Here is a 20,922-nt window from a genome sequence, read left to right as displayed (position 1 = left end):
GTTTTTACCCCAAATATTTGCCTAGACAAAAGTACAGTGTTTCTTTTCTTTTCTTTTTCTTTAATATGCTACACTGATGTTGTTTATTATTTTTTACCAGTATTATTATAGAGTTCCGTATTTGCACAGTTAACATAGATAAATCAGGTATAATGTGTTAGAACAACAATAATAAACTTCCCCCACAAAAAAGACAAAAAAAGTTGATAGTGCAGTTTAACCTCGTTTGCTCTCAGAGAATTTGTACCTTAGAGAAAAGAAGAAATGGGATATTTAATCCAGTTTCCACAGTCAGATCTCATCCCCATGTGCCCCTCATAGTATGAGCAGCTTACTTTGCTTATGAGAATCTATCTGGTATTTAAAAATACAAAATTATTTTTTAAAAATTAACATTTTATAAAACAGCCGCAAATTCAAGCTATTTAATTGAGTAGTAGCAATGGTAGAAGACGTAGTAAAGTACAGTGTTTCTTAAAAGAACTGTGTTAGCTAGAGAAGTTGATGTTATTCTTTTCACATTTAAAAATTTTGCAGCATGAGAATAGGTACATTTACGAATACAGGGGTCATCCATTTTCTCTTTTTAAATTTTAGATATGGACACGGTTATGAAATATTTTGTGTTGCTTGTAGCAATTCAAAGACTCTGCTTGCTTCAGCTTGTAAGGTAGGGAATTTTACTTTTTTATTCTGCTTGGTCACAGCTTCTTTGAGTCATCAGCCTCCTGCAAGCTTAGTAGTGATGTAGGCACAATTGGACACAAAGGGCCACAGGTGCCTGGTTTTTCTGAATCTTGCTTTCTTAGTCTCTTTTCCATTCTGTCCCTTCAAAAGCTTGCAGTTGCCTTTTAAATCTGTATCAGCTGCACATTTTTGTTCTTAAAACTTGGTTTGAGACGATTTATGCCCCTACTCAAAAACTGTTTAATCAGGTATCTTAAAATGGGACCAAAAAATGTGATAACATAAATTTTTAGTAATGGGAGTCCTGGAGACACAGGGGAATGAGAAAGTGAAACCCCATGTGCACTCCATCTGACCTTCTCTTGAGGCCCCTCTGGGTATTGACCTAAGTGAGTAGATACCCTTGGCCCATGCCATGGTGAGGCAGGGTGGTGGCCAGCTCAGCGAGTCACCAGCACGTGGCACTGCAGAATAGGGCACCTCAGACATCTGCCTGGGAGAATGATCCTGAACTCACTATTCACTATTTATCTGTATTCTGTGGAGGATTGTGTGAGGGTCTGAGACCCACACGTTCCTCTAAATTTCCTAAAATGTATTTACTTGTTTTAAACAAGAAAATTAATTTACTTACTTGTTTTAAGCATGATAATGAGAGCTGTCCACCTGGATGGGCACTTTTGGGGTTTTTTTTTGTTTTTGGGGTTTTTTGGTGTGGTTTTTTTTTGTCCCTGCTCTTGTGGCTTCTTGCTACTGGCCTATATTGAGGGGCATCCTAAGAAATAATTGTCATGCTCCTTCTGCCCCACCCCTCTTGTTTGCTCTCTTTGTGAGGGCGGTACCGTGGGTGCTTCCTTCTGTTCATACAGGGGCCTTTGGAAGAAATAGGGCACAGTAGCAAGAATAACTGTGTTTCTGCTGAGCAGCTAATTTGTGTTTTAGGGCACTGTCAGTCGTTTAATTGGTTATTTTCTCCTTTTCAAATTGGCTCACTTGTAGCACGTACGTGCATTTTTCTTTTTTCTTTCTTTTTTTTAAATAAATTTATTTATTTATTGGCTGCGCTGGGTCTTTGTTGCTGCACATGGGCTTTCTCTAGTTGCAGTGAGCGGGGGGCCACTCTTTGTTGCAGTGCACGGGCTTCTCTTGTTGCGGAGCACAGGCTCTAGGCACGTGGGCTTCAGTAGTTGTGGCTCATGGGCTCTAGAGCACAAGCTCAATAGTTGTGGCACATGGGCTTAGTTGCTCCATGGCATGTGGGATCTTCCCGGCCCAGGGGTCGAACCCGTGTCTCGTGCATTGACAGGTGAATTCTTAACTACTGTGCTACCAGGGAAGCCCTCATTTCCATTTTAAACTAACATTTTTAGCTGCTTTATTTAGGTGTCATTAGCATACTATAAACTGCATGTTGAAAGTGAACAATTTTATAAATTTTGACATGTTTATACCTGTGAAATCATCACTATAATCAAGATAATGAACATACCATCAGCCCTCAAAATTTCCTCTGCCCCTAATCCCTAGTAAGCCACTAATCTGCTTTTTATCATGATAGAGTAGTTTATGTTTTCTAAATTTTTGTATGAATAGAATCATACAGTATACACTTTTTTTTTTGGTCTGGGCTTTTTTCATTTAAGCACAATAATTTGAGATTCATCTATGTTATTGCATGTATCAGTTGCTCTTTCTTTTTTATTTTTGAGTAGTCTTCCCCTTTACAGATATATTACAATTTGTTGATCCATTCACTTATTAATGGACATTTGGGTGATTTCCAGTTTTTGGCTTTTACTAATAAAGCAGTTATGAACATTTGTGTACACATCTTTGCATGAATATATGCTTTCATTTCTCTTGAGTAAATACATATGAGTGGAATTGCTGGGTGTGTGTTAGATGTATATTTAAGTTTTTAAGAAGTTGACAAACTGTTTTCCAAAGTGGTTGTACCATTTTACAATCCCACTAGCAAAGTATGAGAGTTCCAGTTGCTCCGTGTCCTCACCAGTACATAGTATTGTCAATCTTTTTAACTTTAGCCATTCCAATAGGTTTGTAATATCTCATTGTGCCTATAATTTGCATTTCCCTAATGATTAATGATGTTAACTATCTTTTCATATGCTAATTATCTATCTGTATATCTTCTTTGGTGAAGTATCTGTTCAAATCTTTTGACCAGTTATTTATTGTATTGTTTTCTTATTACTGAATTTTGAAAAGTTCTTTATATACATTGAATGGTACTTTATCAGATATATGCTATGTAGATAATTTTCCCCAGTGACTTTTCCTTTCATTTTCCTAGCAATGTTTTTCAAAGAGCAGAAGTTGTATGTTTTGGTGAAGTCTAATTTATCAATATTTTTCTGTATTGGGTTTGTGCTTTAGGTGATATCTCATTGTGGGTTTGATTTGCATTACCCTGACAATTAGTGATGTTGAGCATCTTTTCATGTTTCTGTTGGCCACATGTGTGTCTTTGGAAAAATGTGTATTTCAGATCCTTTGCCTATTTAAAAAATTTTTTTTTCTATTCAGTTGTATGTGTTCTTTACATAGTTTGAATATTAACCCCTTATCAGCTGATTTGCAAACATTTTCTCTCATTCAGTAGGTTGCTTTTTCATTTTGTTGATGATTTCCTATATTTTTATATATTGTTGGGTTCAATTTGCTAAAATTTTGTTTTAAAGTTTTATGTATAGTATGTGAGAGAGGCTGCTGTGTAGTTTTCTTTCCTTGTAATGGCTTCATCTGGTTTTGGTATCAGAGTAATACTAGCCTTGTAGAAATATTTCTCCCTCTGCAATTTTCTGGAAGAGTTTGTGAAGAATAGTTATTTTCTTTTTTAAATATTTGGTAGAATTTCCCAGTGAAGCAGACTGACCTTGGAGTTATCTTTGTGGGAAGGTTTTTAACTACCAGTAGTTTAAAAAATAGATAGCTATTTCATTCAGGTTATCTAATTTTTCTTGTGTGTACTTTGATGCTTTGTGTCTTTCAGGAAACTTGCCCCTTTTATCTGATTTGTCATATTTATTGGCATAAAGCTATTCATAATATTCGCTTTTGATCCTTTTACTACCTGAAGAATCCCTAGTGATGTTACCTTTCTTATTCCTGCTATTGGCAATTTGTGTCTTCTCTCTCACATCCTTTTTTTGTTGTTTTTTGCGTTTTTTGGTTGGAGGAGATTTCTGGGAATTGATCAGGAAGTTAATGATTTTATTAATATTTTCAGAGAACAAGCTGTTGGCTTTATTCATTTTCTTTTATTTTCTTGTTTCTATTTCATTGATTTTTGCTGTTTTATTTTCTTCTACTTAATTTCATTTCTTTTTCTGTCTCCAATAAGGTTAAAGCTGAGGTCACTGATTTTAGATCTTTCTTTTTAGTATAGGGGTTAAGTTCTCTAAGTTTTCCTCTAAGTATTGCTTTTGAGGCATTCTGCAAATTTTGATATGTTGTGTTTTCATTTTCATTCAATTAAAAATACTTTCTAATTTATTACGAAAAATGTTAGTTTCTACATACTGTGTTTTTCAGATATCTTTCTGTTACTGATTTCTAATTTAATTTAATTTTGTTCAGAAAACAATATGGCTTCAATCTTTTGAAATTTAGTCTTGGCAAATTTCCATGTTCTCTTGAAAAGAATGTGGATTCTGTTTCTTTTGGGTGGAGTGTTCTGAAAATATGAGCTACATTGGTTAATAGTATTTATTGTCTTCTTTATTCTTTTGGTTCTATTGTGAATGGCATTTTGAAATCTCTGACTCTAACTGTGGACTTGTCTTTTAATTCTTGTAGTTCCTTCAGTTTGTACTTGCTGTATTTTTGAAGCTCTGTTGTTAGATTCTAAACATTTATGATTGTTATTTTCTCTTGATTAGCTGACTAGTTTATTACTATGAAATGAACCTCTTTATTTCTGGTAATATTTTCTGCTCTGAAATCTAGGTTCTCTGATGTTAATATAGCCACTCCAGCTTTCTTTTGAATAGTGCTTGAATTATGTATCTTTTCCTATCACTTTAAGCTATTTGTTTCTTTTTATTTCAGGTGGGTTTCTTGGAGCAGCATGTAGTTGGATCTTGCTGTTTTTCTCATCCTGATAATCTTTCATTTTAATATGGGTGTTTATTAGACCACTTGCATTTGATGTAATAATTGATATGATAGATTTACTTATGTCATCTTGCTATTTGTTTTCTATTTGCTCCATCTGTTCTTTGATCCATTTTACTTATTTTGGATTAAGTGATTTGTTTTTGTGATTCCATTTTATTTCTTTTGTTTCTTTGTTCTATTTTTATATAGTAGATATAACTCTGTTGTGTTATTTTCTTGGTTGTTTCACATTTTATAGTATATATCTTTAATATACCACAATTTACCATGAAGTAATATTGCACTATTTGTACATGAGAACATAAGTATACTTTCATTTCCTTCTACTTTGTGGTACTGTTTTTGTACATTTCACTTCTTCACAGAAATCCCATGGTATTATTTTTGCTTTAACAGTCAGTTATCCCTAAGGAGATTTAAATAATAAAAAAAATTTTCCATCAGGTATTATTTTCCTTCTTCCTACAGGATATTCTTTAGCAGTCCTCATAATGCAGTTCTGCTGGTCAGGCATTTTTTCAGATTTTGCCTGTCTGAAAATGATCTATTTCTCCTTCATTTTTTAACGGTATTAATGATGTGTAAAGAATTGTTGTTTTCCCTTTGGTACTTAAAAAATGTTGCTCAGTTTTCCTCTGACTTGGGTTGTTTTGGATGAGAAGCCCACTGTAATTTTTCTTTGTTACTTAGTAATAGGTTTTTTCCTCCAACTGCAATTTTGTATTTATCACTGGTTTTAAACAATTCTGTTACTGTTGGCATAGTTTTCTTCGTGTTTCTTGTGCTCGGGTTTTATTGAACTTCTTAGGTCTATAGATTTATTGTTTTCATCAAATTTGGAAATATTTTTGGCCGTTGTCTTTTTAAGTATTTTTTCTTCTCATCCTTTTGCAGACCATAGTTAAACCTGTATTTGGCTGCTTGACTTTGTTGTAGAATTCAGTGATGGTTTTTTTGTTTTGTTTTGTATTTTTTCCTACTCCATGATTCGTTTTGTATTTTAGGGATCAGTGTTCTTTGTTGCCAGATATTTAATATTCTGAAGTGCCATTATTTCATGTATTTTGTCTGATCTTTTAGGTTTTTTTCACACAAGAGAGTAAATCTGGTCCCTGTTACTCCGTATTGATCAAAAGTGAAAGTTTCCAAGCTACTAATTACACAATTAATACACAGATGTATTATTTGTAAATATTAAATGTAAAATATTAAAGTAGTATGGAAGTTCCTCAGAAAATTAAAAGTAGAACTACACCATATGATCCAACAGTTCTGGTTTTGGGTATTTCTCCAAAGAAAGTGAAAATGTTAATTTATAAAGATATATGTACCCCTCTGTTCATTGTAGCTTTATTTATAATAGCCAAGATATGGAAGCAACCTAAGTGCCTGTTGATAGAGGATTGGATAAGGAAGGGGTGGTATGTGTGTGTGTGTGTGTGTGTGTGTGTGTGTGTGTGTGCACATGTGTGCATATAATGGAATATTACTCAGCTGTAAAAAAAAAAAAAAAAAGAATGAAATCTTGCCATTTGTGGCAACATGAATGGACCTGGAGGGTATTATGCTAAGTGAAATAAGTAAATAAGTGCGACAGAGAAAGACAAATACCAAATGATTTCATTTATATGTGGAATCTAAAAAACAACATAAATGAACAAACAAAACAAACCAGAAACAGATTCATAGATACAAGGAATAGACAAGGTGTTTTTGGGAGTGGAGGGGTGACTGAAGTAGGGGTTTAAGAGGTATAAACTTTCAGTTATAAAATAAGTCACAGGGATATAAGGTACACATAGGGAATATGGTCAGTAATATGGTAACAACTTTGTGTGATGATGCATAGTAACTGGACTTATTGTATAAAAATATTGAACCACTATGTTGTACACCTGAAACTAATATAATAGTGTATGCTAATTATAACTCAATTAAAAAAATTCTGATTATGGTGACAATCTCTAATTATTCATTATTTCTAATCCTAGTGTGTCTCTTCTCAGAGATTATGCTTGGTTATAATGTTTATAGTATTTGCCCAGAATTTGTGTGTGTGCGTGCATTTTTTTTTTAACACAGATGCATAAAAAGTACCCTAGAAACAAAATATATTATTTTGAAAAATGTTTTCTTTTCACTTACATTGCTTTATCGTTTCATCTCTGTCCTACAGGCGGCTAAGAAAGAGCATGCAGCTATCATTCTTTGGAACACTGCATCTTGGAAACAGGTGCAGAATTTAATTTTCCACAGTTTGACTGTCACGCAGATGGCCTTCTCACCTGATGACAAGTTCTTACTAGCTGTTTCCAGAGATCGGACCTGGTCACTGTGGAAGAGGCAGGACACAATCCCACCTGAGTTAGGTAAAATAGCTCCTGGTTGAGAAGATTAATGTCCATTTACCCACTTTGAGCAGCTATTGAGTAAAGAGAAATAGAAATGATAACAGGGTGAAGGGCAGAGTCTGCTTGTTGTGAGTCTTTCAAAGTTTTGTGATAACTGAGGAAGACCTGACTTTCCTTGTAAGGATGATACATATTCAGACATCTCAGTTAAAGAAACATGAAAATCTACGTGTAGAGAATTTAGATTTTGCAGATGGTTACAGAATGTCACCATAAAACCAAATGGCTGATATATACTGAGGATTTTATGGGACAGGAATAATGAATATACAGTTAAATTATGAAACTTTGAAGGACCATTGTCTTTACCCTTCACCTACCCACCTCTGTCACACTGATATCTGCAAGGGGCGTTTTAGGCATCCATTTGTGAATAACAGGACCCCTGGGCAAGAGGTCAACATACCTACCTGCATTCTACTTTGGATCTGGCATAAAGTGGAAAAAAAAAAAAGGAAAAAAAAGCTTCATGTGATTGCAGCAGTGGCCTATTCTTATTCTTCCAGTTGCATCGAGTGGGTAAAATCTAGAGAGTGTTTAAAGTACTTTTGTGTTTTTTAATTTTTCCATTGACAAAACCTACGTACAGTTTGATCTTATATTTTTAGTCCTTTGGGTTATGTTTTAGAGAATACCAGGGACTGTGACACATACTGGGCACTGTATGTTAGAACAGACTGATTTCATTTGCAACTAGTGGTTTCCTGACATTCAGCCTTTACTTTTTAAAAAGTTAAAGTGATACAAGTAACAAATCCATTAATCTGTTATATCTTTACAGATTGTGGATTAATAGGTACATTAGCCTTCCCTCCATGCACAGTTATGTCTTTTAGGTTTAGTCCCTATTAGAGCTAGAAGTTAGTTGCCCTACACTTAAAATACTACAAGGGAAAAGATTTTTTTAAGTTTTTTTCATTTTTTAACATTATTTAAGGGTGCGTTGTTCTTTTCTACATAGCTTAATACACAAATCTGGCTACTTCCTGAGCAAGTTTAAATTTCTTCAGGTTTCTTGCATAGGCATAAATTGAATTTTTAGTTAAGTGTCCAGAAGATGTATGACATCAGTCACTAGAAAGTGACTAGTCAATATAAAAGCACTTCCTACTAGAAAAATAACTGTATGCCCATAGCCTTCTGGTGAGGGATCAGCTGCCTGGCCTTGGTCGGTTGCAAAAGTCTGTGTATATAAATTGATTATTAAATTACAGGTTGTATATGGCATTTAAACATAGCTTTCAAACGGGTAGAAAACCTAGAAAACCGCTTTCTCCACTTTGTGAGTAGTGCATATGTGTCTCTTTCAGATCCAGTTTTCAGTCTCTTTGCCTTCACTAACAAAGTCACTGCTGTGCATAGTAGAATTATTTGGTCTTGTGATTGGAGTCCTGATGGCAAGTATTTCTTCACTGGAAGTCGGGACAAGAAGGTAAGTTTTCTTAATATTTTTTTAAATGTAAAATAATAATATTACAGGTGTGTTTGGATAAAAAACACATAATCCTAATTTTCTGATATAGCTTTTAAAAATCAGTTTTTGAATTCCCTTCTGTGTTTTTCATATGCATACATAAAAAGGCTTTTCTTATTTGTTAAATTCTATAAATACATGTCTCTGAAATATCAAATAAGAAAAGAAGACCCTTCAGACACATGACTGTCAGAAGGCCCAGGGGGAGAAAAGTAGGAAATGAAATGAGTCCAAACTAAGAAAGTAGGAGAGCAGGAGTGGATGGAGGGGCATAGGGGAAAGACTTTTCTTTTTCGTACTTTTGTGAATTTAAAATTCTTTCTCTAATGAATGATTATTACCTTTTCATTCAGTGGAGGAGGCAGGGTGTGTGGCTGTATGTGCCTCGAGCTTTGAAAAAATCAGAACAGGTTAGCTAGTGGTAGGTTCTTGACCATAACCCTCGCTCTTGTTCTCTGGGAATCGTTCACCTGGCCTCTGGTCTTTCCTCTGTTTTCGTGCCCTTTACAAAGGTCCTTTCCTTTTTCTGCAGTTCCTGTAGACCAGAGGTGCTGAGGCACTTGACATTTCCTCTCCTCTCCTGCCCTCTCCAGTCGCAGTCACGGTACAACTTACCGAAGCAGAGGACTAACACAGTGTGTTGTCACTCAATGAAACACTGAAATGCCAGCCTCTGAAGTGCTCTCTTAGACCTTCACCTCTGTCATTTGCCTATTCATTTTTTCCCCAGCATTTCTCTTCCTACTCTCTGCAAACCGCTCAGACAGCAGGACTGCTTCTGCCTTCCACAGTCAGGCCCAGTGGCAGATGGTCCAGCTGTGGCTGTCACAGTTAGGTCAAGGCTGAAATGGACAAAGCATAATCCACCATACAGGCCCAGAAGTGCACTTCTGCTTGCTTGGGCAGAGCCTTCTGCTTGGAATCTTGCTTTGGTCCTGCATTTTGCAACTGTTGTCTGTTTCACTGCCGTCTCCATTTCTTTGTGATTGGTCACACCCCTTTGAGGCATGAGCTTCTAGGAAAGCCTCATTTCTTTTATTTATTTATTTATTTATTTATTTATTTATTATTTTTTGGGGGGTACACCAAGTTGAAAGCCTCATTTCTTATGCAGTGTCTCATCAAGGTTAGGGCCTCCTGAGAGCTGAGCTGATTGCCTGAGCAGGGGGTGGCGTAGAGGAAGAGCCAGGGACTCGGTTGGTTCCATACATTTTGTGGTAATTTCTTTGGGAGGTGCACGAACACCTTGAGGAGGACATGGTGGCAGCATCTCACTGGATCAGAAGTGGTTTCCTGAGGGTAAAGAGCAGGCTAAACAGCCCTGGTCTCTGTGTGGGAACCGTCATCTTTGGACCAGCACACTTGGGTAGTTGAGGTCTCAGAGACATGTATCTGCTATATGGTGGCTTCTCTGTGATGCGTGCAATGCTCAGAAGTCCTGGAACACAAATGAAAATGATGCATTTTTTAAAATGTCAGCTCCTCTATGCCATTGAAACTCTCTAATGCATTGCTAGAAAACTTGCAAGGAGGAAGTTTTACAGAGTTTCATCTGTCTGTGTCAGGTGGTTGTGTGGGGCGATTGCGACTCCAGCGAGGACTCCACTGAGCACAGCATCGGCCCCTGCTCCTCGGTTCTGGACGTGGGTGGAGCTGTGACCGCGGTCAGCGTCTGCCCAGTGCTTAATCTTTCCCAACGGTCAGTCTCTGGGTGGCACTTCATCTTATGTTTTCTTTAAGAAGACCACTTAGTTTCTCAGCGTGTAGCCCTCTTATACTTTCATCTGTGGGTTCTCTTAGCTTCCAAGTTAACCATTTTTTTATAATGCTTATGTTTCTCATAAGAATTTCTTCTTTTTTTTTAATACCATTTAATTTTATTTTATCTTCTCTTGGTGATCAACCCCTATTTATTTATTTATTTATTTGCCCACGTCACGTGGCTCGTGGGATCCTAGTTCCCTGACTAGGGATCGAACCCGGCTCCCCCTCAGTGGAAGCTTGGAGCCCCAACCACTGGACCGCCAGGGAACTCCCCTCGTAAGAATTTCTAAATTGATAGAACTTGGTGATATTTAGCGTGGTGAAATAGAGATTGAGAGTATGGCTCAAAGGTTCTTATTTCACCAAATTTAGGACTGTGGTGCATTCTCTGTGACAAGTGTCTTTGGTAGAGCAAGGGGCCCTGCTGCCAGCCAGGGAAACACTGGCTTGTGGGCCTTGCCAGCAGAGGACAGAGATAAAGCTGTGAGCACCCTCCATGGAGGGGAGGCTCCGTGAGTGCACAGTAGAGCAGCGCGCTAGATCCTGGGCCTGAATTTTCAACAGAGCCCTTTGTAAGCCAGGGACAGTCAGGAACACTACAGAACTACTTGAGATTTGTGGTGGAGATAATAGAAATTCATGCTGAATTAATCACCCTCTTTCCCTTCCCTTAAAAACAGATACGTTGTTGCAGTAGGATTAGAGTGTGGAAAGATTTGTTTATATTCTTGGAAAAAGACTGAACAAGTTCCAGAAATAAATGACTGGATCCACTGTGTAAAAACAAGTCAAAGGTATTTCCTTCATATTTTTGCTTCCGTCAGATTAGATAGAAATCATGGAGTCTTTAGCAGCAAATCTTTTGCCACATTTGCATGGAGAGGAACACAGATCTGTTCGTGGTGCTTCCTGCTAACTGGTACCTCTGGGTTTTGGTGACAGTCTCTTGAAATTGACCTTTGTTACTATATTGCACTTGCTTTTTAAAAGTTTATTTGACCAAATTGCTTGTTGGCATAATAGTGTCTTTACAGACAGTGCATTGGAGATGAAGATGATTTTCATAATGATGAATTTCAGAATTTGACTGCAATAGAATCTTAGTAAAATTTAATTCAAAATGTTGGTGATTGTTTGGAAATATCATAGATTTTGTCTGGTAGCCGAATCTTGTGTTTGAATACTTCAGCTCAGATCCCGAAATGGATCAAAACGTCAAGTGCCCCTCAAAGCCCCATGACTGGCCTTCAGGCAGAGTAAGCGCTCCCAAGCCCTGTGTCCTGGGCACAGGCCTTTGCCACCTGAGCTGGCTCAGAGCACCTGCTGTGTACAGCCTCCTCCTCATCCACCTGCTTAGACAGCAGGCAACACTTTTAAAGCTACTTCTTTACCCATTTTAGTCATTAAAAATGACTAAACTGGGGACTCGAGGCAGGGGGAGTCAAGGAAGGGAGGGAATACGGGGATATGTGTATAAAAACAGCTGATTGAACTTGGTGTACCCCCCAAAAAATAATAAAGAAATAAATTAAATTAAAAAAAAAAAAGACTAAACTTTTAAAAAGTCATTAATGTCATTCTGTGTTAGGTTTTTTTTTAGGATTCTTCAACCTTCATATATTTAAACTATCCAAAATATAATTTCAAATACAATTCCAAATGACAGCATCATGAGGAAGGTCATCGGCTTGATGATGAGAAACATGTATTGTACCAGATGCATGTCCCAGGGGATTTGGCCTCCTTATCGGCAAAGCATGTTAATGTTCATGATAATTGTGTTTATTTAAATGTATTTAAAATGAGATCTGCTTTATTGGGTTCTCTCTCAGCTCTCTGATGCTGGATTTAGCTGTTGAAACAGCTCATGCTGTTGCCTTATAGAAGAGAGAGGTATCCAATGAAATTCCATATTTCAGGCATTTGAAATTTTTCTTCCTGACCTCCCCTTCCTCCTTTTCCTTCCTTCCACTTTGCCCTGCCCACGATGCCTGCTGTGCCTCTGCCTAGTACCCAGACCACCATGGCCTGAATGTGGGTCACTGGCAGGAAGTCCCTTAGGAAGCATGGGCAGGGGACATGTACAGAATTTGAGTTTTTCATTTAAATTTTTTTTTTAGTCATTATGGTGATTTTGGATTTGCAGGAACTAATTCCTGACCTACCTTATATTATTTGGATTGCTAATGTGCCACTTAATCAAATTACAAGTACTTTTCAAATGAAAGGTTTTGCTAGTAATGAAATACAAAGGTAACATAAGCAAACGCTGCCTTCAGGGTTGGCTCCCCAAACTCCCTGTCTTCTAAATGTGATCTGTTAACACACTGGATTTAAAGAACATTGCCAAAAAGGAAAAAAAAAAAAAAAAGAAAAAAAAGAAAAGAAAAGAAACATACCATCTCAAAGCTTATATAGCCAAATAAGTACTGTCCCTCAAAGTAACTTCTCTGAGAAGCAAAGTACTATATATATACTAGTCTATGTATATACTTGTTTCAGTGATGTCACTACTTCAAGTCATTCTTTTAATGAAATGAGAACTTTAAAGGAGATCCCAGTGATGTTGATGTTACTTAAATATTTTTGAAACTTCTCTTTAGGAACTGTATTCAAAACTAGCTTACCAGTGATGCAAGAAAACCAATTATGATACCTATTATATAGAGTTTTCCTCATTCTGATCATTTTTTTTTTTAGCTTGGCATTCATCTTTTTTATAAGCTCATCTCCAGATGACTCTTGACTTCTTTCAGTAATAAAATTCATCCTTAAAGGAAGATGAGCTTTTATTGAGAATACGCAGGTCATAGTCTGTGTGGAAGCATTTCCTTTAGGAGAATATCAGGAAACACTGAGGCACAGCAGCATTGTTGAAAGGTGTGGATCCTCCCAGAGTGGCCACTTGCAAGGGCTCACAGTCATTTGGTGGCTTAGGTTCTGGTGTTCTGGTTTTTTAAAAATGTGTTTCATCACTTTGAGGCTATGATCCTGAGAGTGTGTTGCTAACAGGGACTGTCGGCATCTGCAGGTATAATTTGTGTGCTCTGGTATTATTTTCAGTGTTTACTGCTTTAAAACTTACTTAAGTTTTTCACCTTATTCCTTTTTGGTTTGGAGGACTAATTTGCACGTTAAATTTACAGAAGATATTATATTTCATAGATATTTATTAATAATCTATGTTTGGTAGCATCCTAGATCAGCCATAGGGACTGGGGGGGGGGGGTGCTTGTTTTTTTTTTTTTAATAAATTTGTTTATTTATTGGCTGCGTTGGGTCTTCATTGCTGCATGCATGCTTTCTTTAGTTGCGGAGAGTGGGGGCTACTCTTCGTTGCAGTGTGCGGGCTTCTCATTGCGGTGGCTCCTCTTGTTGCAGAGCACAGGCTCTAGGCTTCAGTAGTTGCTCACAGGCTCTAGAGTGCAAGCTCAGTAGTTGTGGCGCACGGGCTTAGCTGCTCCGTGGCACGTGGGATCTTCCCGGCCCAGGGATCAAACCCGTGTCCCCTGCATTTGCAGGCAGATTCTTAACCACTGCGCCACCAGGGAAGCCCCCATAGAGATTAATTAATAATCCATGCCTGGTAGCATCCTAGGTCAGCCATGGGGACGAGGGGGGAGTGCTTTGATATGAACATCTTGCCCAGGGTTATGCAGTTACAGGTCACATTGGAGACCAAGGTTTTTTCACTGGGCAGTTTATTAGATCTTTCACTATCTTTCCTTGCCCAGGAGTAAATGTGGAAGAGTCCATTCAAGTCACAGGGATGTCAGAAGGAGAATCAAATAATGTAGAATATGTTGCTAAGTTGGAATTCTCTAGAAAAGAACCACATTTAGTAATGTTATGTCAAAGACTGATTTTAATAGTCATTTCATGAATTCCACTAATCATTAAAACAAAATTTGACAGAAATGCATTGTCTGTTTCTTGCTCTTTTTGGTGGTGTCTTTGGTCGGTAAGTAAGATGTTTTCAAGGCTAACATAAAATTGCTAAAATGTTAGTGATGGTACTTTAAAACCTGTACATTTTGGTGTTCAGATTTTGACTTCCATTTATGTTAACATTAATAGGAAGAGCGTACGAATCGAATTACTGTGCAGGTGAGCACCCAGTAAAATATTTCATAGGCATAGCATACATTCATTTCATTCTTTCTCTATCTTTGTTTTAGCCAAAGTCATACACTTGCTATCAAAAAATTATGCTGGAAGAATTGTAATGGAAAAACTGAACAGAATGAAGCAGAAGGCACTGAATGGTTACACTTTGCAAGCTGTGGTGAAGATCACACTGTGAAGATACACAGAGTTAACAGATGTGCGCTGTAATGGACTTGATGACTGCAAGCATATACTTATGACTTAAAAATATTTGTCATGTAAATAGATAACCTTTCTTTACGTCATAAATTCATCGAGTTTCACGTTTAAGCCCTATGGCAGTAGTCCTTGATTGAGTCTCAGACACTTTGAAATATGATGAAAGCTAGACTCTTTCCTCGAAATGTTGATGTATGCGTGCAGTCTCAGAACCTCGCCCACACTGTGTCCCAGATTGAGAGCCTCTGTTCTTTCTTTCTTCATGACCAAATTTGCCTAATTTTGTGTCGTCTGGGGCCTTCTCTTTTCCAATGTTTGGGACATTTCATTGTTTACTACCCTTCTCTGAGGGAGAGTCTAGAAAATAAAAAGAGATAAAACCCAGATTACTCAATTTTTATTTTAACAGTTTTTCTAAATAAGCAGACCACACAAAGTGTGGGCTTGACCCCTTCCTCCCAGGACACACCAACCATTCTAGGAATTTGGCAGGTTGTGAGTTTGAACTGCAGTCCGCCCCTTCTCTTATTCTTTAAAAACACATAGATTCTTCCTTCAGGGTTTGACTTAAAGTACTTAAAGTAACTGAGAGACGCCGGGTCTGGAAAGTAGAGTCCTGAATCACGTGAATTTCTCTGCAGTTGCATGGGTGAGTCACGAGAGGAAGGATGAAGTCATGAGCATGAAGGATGTTCCCCAGGGAGAGTGAGCGGTGGGAGCAGAGGGCAGAACACACCAGGAAGACAGTGTTGGGTGTGCCCGCTGAGGTTTGGGAGGCGGGCCACAAGAGCTGAGCACTTGGGAGTTGGGTGGAGAGAGGTTAAGAGGGTGTGGGAGAGCCTGGGAAGACTGGTATGAGAGCCAGGCCTCTCCTGACCCTGTGGGAACATGAGCCACCTGGCACATTGCCAGGTGTGCATAATCACTGTGCTGGAAGGAGGGAGGTGAGGGTTTTCTTGGTGGGAGTTTATGCTGTTATCTGTCATGACATTTTACTTCCAAAGAACTGCAGTGATACTTAGTCTAAGTGAAGTTTTTTAGACTAGAACTCTCCAGTATTTCTAGTCCAATAGAAATTAATGTGAGCTACATAATGTACTTTAAGTTTTTCTAGTAGCCACATAAAGTAAAAAGAGATGTCATTAATTTATTTTAGTGACACATTTGTTTTAACCCAGTATATCCCAAATAGGATCATTGTAATATAGTCAATGTAAAAAATTATGGCGATATTTTACCCTTTCTTATCTATGAAATCTTTGTACACTACACATTGCATTGTACACTTAGGGCCCATCTCCGTTCGGATTAGCCACATTTCAAGTGCTCACCAGCCACCTGGCTAGTGGCTATATCCATATTTGGACAGTGCAGTTCTCGACTACTGAATCTGTATAAATTGTCTTACACCCTTGGGTGGGGGTGTGTCTGTGTGTACACGCACATACACATGCACGCGTGTGCGCATGTGTGCACCAAGGCAGTGAGTACCTGAGCTTCTTAACCTCAGAAACCAGGGTGCCCTGAAGTAGGATTTCTTTGCTTATCCACTGAAGGATCTGACCCTTCCCATTGGCACACAGCAGTTTATTCAGGTCCCCCACATGGGGGATTCCAGAGCAGATTCAGTGGACTAACGGTCCTTTTAGAGCTTTCTCCAGCACAGAACTCAACCCCCAAGGTTTCCTGAAAGCAGGCCTAGTCTTGGAGAGACCAAGTTCATGGTTAGTTGTTTTTCCAGTTGTAAATTGATAGTTTTCCCAAGTTGTGCTGAAGCGTCCTCAGTAATCTGTGTAATTCAGTTCAGTAAGTGTTTCCAGGACTTGCTGTACACTTGAGCAGTATATTGAACTCATAAACATACATTGTAATTTTACCATGATAGTCTTAATCTGCTAAAGGAGAACGCTTTGAACGATACTGTAGTAGTTCATAACATCTAAAGCAAAAAGGCCGTCCTGCAGCTTTGCTCTGGAGTTGCTGATGAGTATTTCAGAATCCCCAACCTGCCCTTCCTTGTTTTCCCTGATAATTTCATTTTTCTGCCTGATTCAAAGCATCAAAGTTCAAATTGATGCCAAGTGCCAGCTTAAGCAGTTGCTATCTTCGGACCTATATGACTTTCCTAGATGAAGGAGAGGTGATTGGGTTCTGTTCCCAGCACATTTACCTTGGACAACAAGGAGCCAAATCACTGTCTTCCCAATAGCCTCAGGGGGAGCAGCCCTGGTTATTGATTCCAGAGAGAGACTGTGGGAATTTGAGGGAGACTGCCAATTCAGGAATAAGATAAAAAGGCAGAGCCATTCTCTCTCTCTCTGTCTTAAATTAGAAATCCTCGCCACTGTAGAAAATCCTGGGTTGTCTGGAAGAAAAATGCAAGGCCTTCTACCCACTTCTGAACAAATCCTATGAACGTCTCAAGGCAATCTGGGTGAGGGTTGGAACCCCGATGTAAGGAATCAGAAGCGTGTTTGAAACCTGGCTTATACTAGGTATACCTGGGTAAGCGTTCCCCCTCTTCTCTGTAAATGGAGATAATGCATCAGTCTGATCTCAGTTCAACTCCGTGTGAAAGAAGATGCAAAATGTTCTTTCTGGCTTATAGCAAGATAGAAGTTTTCTCTCTCAAAAGGAATCAAGGTAGGCAGACCAGGTTAGGCAGGGAGACTTCAACGTGATCAGGGCACCCAGGCTCTTCGCTACTGTCCTCAGTGCATGGCTTCCTCACTATGCACCGTGGTTCCTTGGCCTCCTGCCTTTGCATCCCAGCCAGCAGAAAGGAGGAAGGCGTAAGAGGCTTGCCCTAACTTTCAGAAGACTTGGAAGTCCATCCAGTTCTGCCTAATCTCTGTGGCCTAAATTTTGACTTGTAGCCGTACCTCAAGAGAGGCTGGGAAATGAAATCTTTATTGCAGGTGGTCTTGTGTTTAGCTGAGAATTGAAGTGCTTGATGCTAGAAGAAAGAACAAATGTTAGTCTCACTTCATAAAAAGTAACCACAAGTAACCACCTCATAGGGTTGTTTTGAGGATTAAATAAGCCAATGCATGAAAAATGCTTGCCGGAGGCCTCGATGTAGTAAAACACCAATAATTGGTAGCTGTTACAATTAAATAAAGCTCAGCTCATGTCACCTCCATAGAGCCTTTATTAATCCTCTCATTTCAAGTATTCTTTCTCTGAATTCACAGTATTTTATTCTCATTTTCTTTTATGGCATTTGTTACTCCTATCTTTTATTAATGTATGTCTCACGTGGTATCCATTAGATGCTTTCTGTGGTAAAAAAAAGTTTGTCTCAAAAAGATACAGGGGGACTTCCTAGGTGGCGCAGTGGTTAAGAATCTGCCTGCCAATGCAGGGGACACAGGTTCAAGCCCTGCCCCAGGAAGATACCACATGCCATGGAGCAACTAAGCCCGTGTGCCACGACTATTGAGCCCGTGTGCCACAGCTGCTGAAGCCCGCACGCCTAGAGCCCTTTCTCCGCAACGAGAAGTCACCATAATCGAGGAGCCCGCACACCACAATGAAGAGTAGCCCCCATTCACCACAACTAGAGAAAGCCTGTGTGCAGCACTGAAGACCCAATGCAGCCAGTAAATAAATAAGATACAGGTAATTATTAACTCATGTAACTAAAACAGTCCAGTGGTAGGACAAAGCCCAGGTACAGTTTGACCAGGGCAATGTTTCCCTTTCTCTACTTCTCTCAGCTCTGCCCTCTGCATGTGTCAGTCTTCTAAGGCTGCCCTTCCACATGGGTACGAGATGGATGAAAGCAGCCCCTAAGGTTACGGATTCCTTTGCTCATGTGTATCAAAAGGAATAAACCTTTGGAAGTTCCCTGGCAGTCCAGTGGTTGGGAATTGTGGGCCTGGGGTTCAATCCCTGGTCAGGGAACTAAGATCCTGCAAGCCGTGTGGTGAGGCCAAAAAAAAAAAGAATAAACCTTTACACGTGAAGTCCCTAGCTGCACTCTGAGTGGGCCATCCAGAATTAACCACTATGGGCAGAGGAAACCACACATTGAGTGGCTGGAGCCTGCCTGTCAGATGTAGCAAGAGCATAAGATTACCTATTTTGGAGCTGGAGGCAGGGTCGGTTCCATTAGGACCACATTTTTGCTCTATGTGGGGTGGTTTTCCAAAGCAAAATTGGAGGGGCGGTGGGTACTGGGTAGGTAACCAATGAAAGCCAACTGTACAAGCCTACTGAAGCCTAAACATCTGGGTAGCAGATTTGTTTTCTTGTTTTCCATAGCACCTGGCACAATGTATCTAGCACCATGTACTGTCAGCTATTTGCTGAATTCAAGAATAAGTTTGATAACACAGATGGCTGGCTGGTGGAGGAAGCATCCTCCAGTGTAATCCACCAGTCAGTAAACAGAATAATTGGCATCAGATCCTTTCCCTGTCTTTGGTGGCGTAAAGAGGTAGGGGACAAAGAGCAGGAAGGAGATATCAACCTAGAAGGGAACAGGAAGGGGGTGGTTTGGCCCAGTCCACCCACCCTTGAATGAACAGGGAGAAGCTGGGCCCCCAGGAAAAGGGCCTCAGGAAGATCCCTGCTCTGGGTCCACCCACTCTCTCACTCCTGTGGTCTGCCTAGTGCTCTGGGGGCTGAGGGTGGTGTTGTTTTGAACATGAGTTTGGATATAATAGAGCTTTGTTCCCAAACATGGTAATTTTAAGCTGCCCTTTCAGCTTCTATTCACAGAAAAGGTCTCCTATCACTCCAGGGGAGGGAGCTTCCTGGGGTTTTCTGATCTTTCTTTCCCCTGCTCTCACCAGAGCTTCCATCCTGCCAGGCTGTAGTGAGAGACCTGCCCCATCACTTCCTGCTCTGCAGGCCTTCTCCTGATTTCTTCAGTATTGGTATTGGGATATCTAGGTCAGCAGGTCCTCACTGTTAGGGAGGTATGCATTTCACTGCTGGCAGGAAGCACTAATTTCATTATCCACAGTAAATACACCTCTGAAACCCTCCCCACCAACTCCCCCCTGGCCCCATCTCAATTACTTGGCAGAAATGTTGATCCATCAGAAGTGGCAACTCCCAACTACCTCCATGATCAAGAGGCCTCGGGGGTTTTTGCCAGTGGAAAACCTCTGCCCTTCCTCACTGTTTAAGACCGGACCATTGGGACTTCCCTAGTGGTGCTAGTGGTTAAGAATCCTCCTGCCAATGCAGGGGACACAGGTTTGAGCCCTGATCTGGGAAGATCCCACATGCTACGGAGCAACTAAGCCTGTGCACCACAACTACTGAACCTGCGCTCTAGAGCCTGTGAGCCACAACTACTGAGCCCACATGCTGCAGCTACTGAAGCCTGTGTGCCTAGAGCCTGTGCTCTGCAACAAGAGAAGCCACTGCAATGAGAAGTCCATGCACTGCAATGAAGAGTAGTCCCACTCTCCACAACTAGAGAAAGCCTGTGCACAGCAACAACACCCAACACAGCCAATAAATTAATTAATTAAATTAAAAAAATACAAAAAAAAAGCCTGGATCATTTTCATGGAGCTTCCATCCCCACCAGGATAACAGAAATCCTCTCTCAAGTCACTGCATATCACCGAGCCAAGCAAGTTCAATAATCTGAACTTGTCCTAACTGGCTTTTCAGCTTTAGTTACCACCAAGTCACTCTCCTCTGGCTCTCCTCCCATCTCTGACTGTACCTTCTCATTAGTCAGTGGCATGGAGGCAGACAACCCTTAAATGTCACTGTCCCTAGGGCTTTGACCACTTTCCCTGAACACTCCACAGCTCTTGGGGTGACCTCCTCACAGGCCCATGAGTTGTGTCTCCAACCAACCTTCCTGAGCTGTGGGCCCGAATTTCCACTTAGACATCCTGACCTGAGTTCCATATCGACTCCCTACGCCTGGGCCCCCTCCTCCCTGCCCCCCCTCCTCCCTGCCCCCACCCAGACTCCCGAGGCTGTCCTCATTCAGTCCTGATTTTTGTTGCTGAATTTCATCACTTCTGCACCATCTGGGCCTCAATCAGGCCCTCACTGCTCCTCATCAGGACTCCGGCCCTGCCTTTAGTGGGTGGCACTGCCTGCAGCCGCCCCACACCCAAGGGTCTCAGGCACACCTCCACCCGT

The 20,922-nt window shown here is 39.9% G+C and overlaps 1 protein-coding gene across 1 annotated transcript in view; it reads left to right on the top strand.

The window, feature by feature from the left end:
* Positions 1–15,186, top strand: part of ELP2 (elongator acetyltransferase complex subunit 2) — a 40,644-nt gene extending 25,458 nt beyond the window's left edge. Inside the window, exons 17-22 of the mRNA XM_057700684.1 lie at positions 598–670; positions 7,004–7,196; positions 8,549–8,670; positions 10,278–10,411; positions 11,157–11,270; positions 14,655–15,186. Coding sequence (XP_057556667.1) covers positions 598–670; positions 7,004–7,196; positions 8,549–8,670; positions 10,278–10,411; positions 11,157–11,270; positions 14,655–14,811 — 793 coding nt within the window. The 3' untranslated portion in view covers positions 14,812–15,186. The remainder of the gene's footprint in view (positions 1–597; positions 671–7,003; positions 7,197–8,548; positions 8,671–10,277; positions 10,412–11,156; positions 11,271–14,654) is intronic.
* Positions 15,187–20,922: the final 5,736 nt, after the last annotated feature.

Source organism: Hippopotamus amphibius, chromosome 11 (assembly GCF_030028045.1).
Source record: "Hippopotamus amphibius kiboko isolate mHipAmp2 chromosome 11, mHipAmp2.hap2, whole genome shotgun sequence".
NCBI lineage: Eukaryota > Metazoa > Chordata > Mammalia > Artiodactyla > Hippopotamidae > Hippopotamus > Hippopotamus amphibius.
This window is presented reverse-complemented; position numbering and strand designations above follow the sequence as displayed.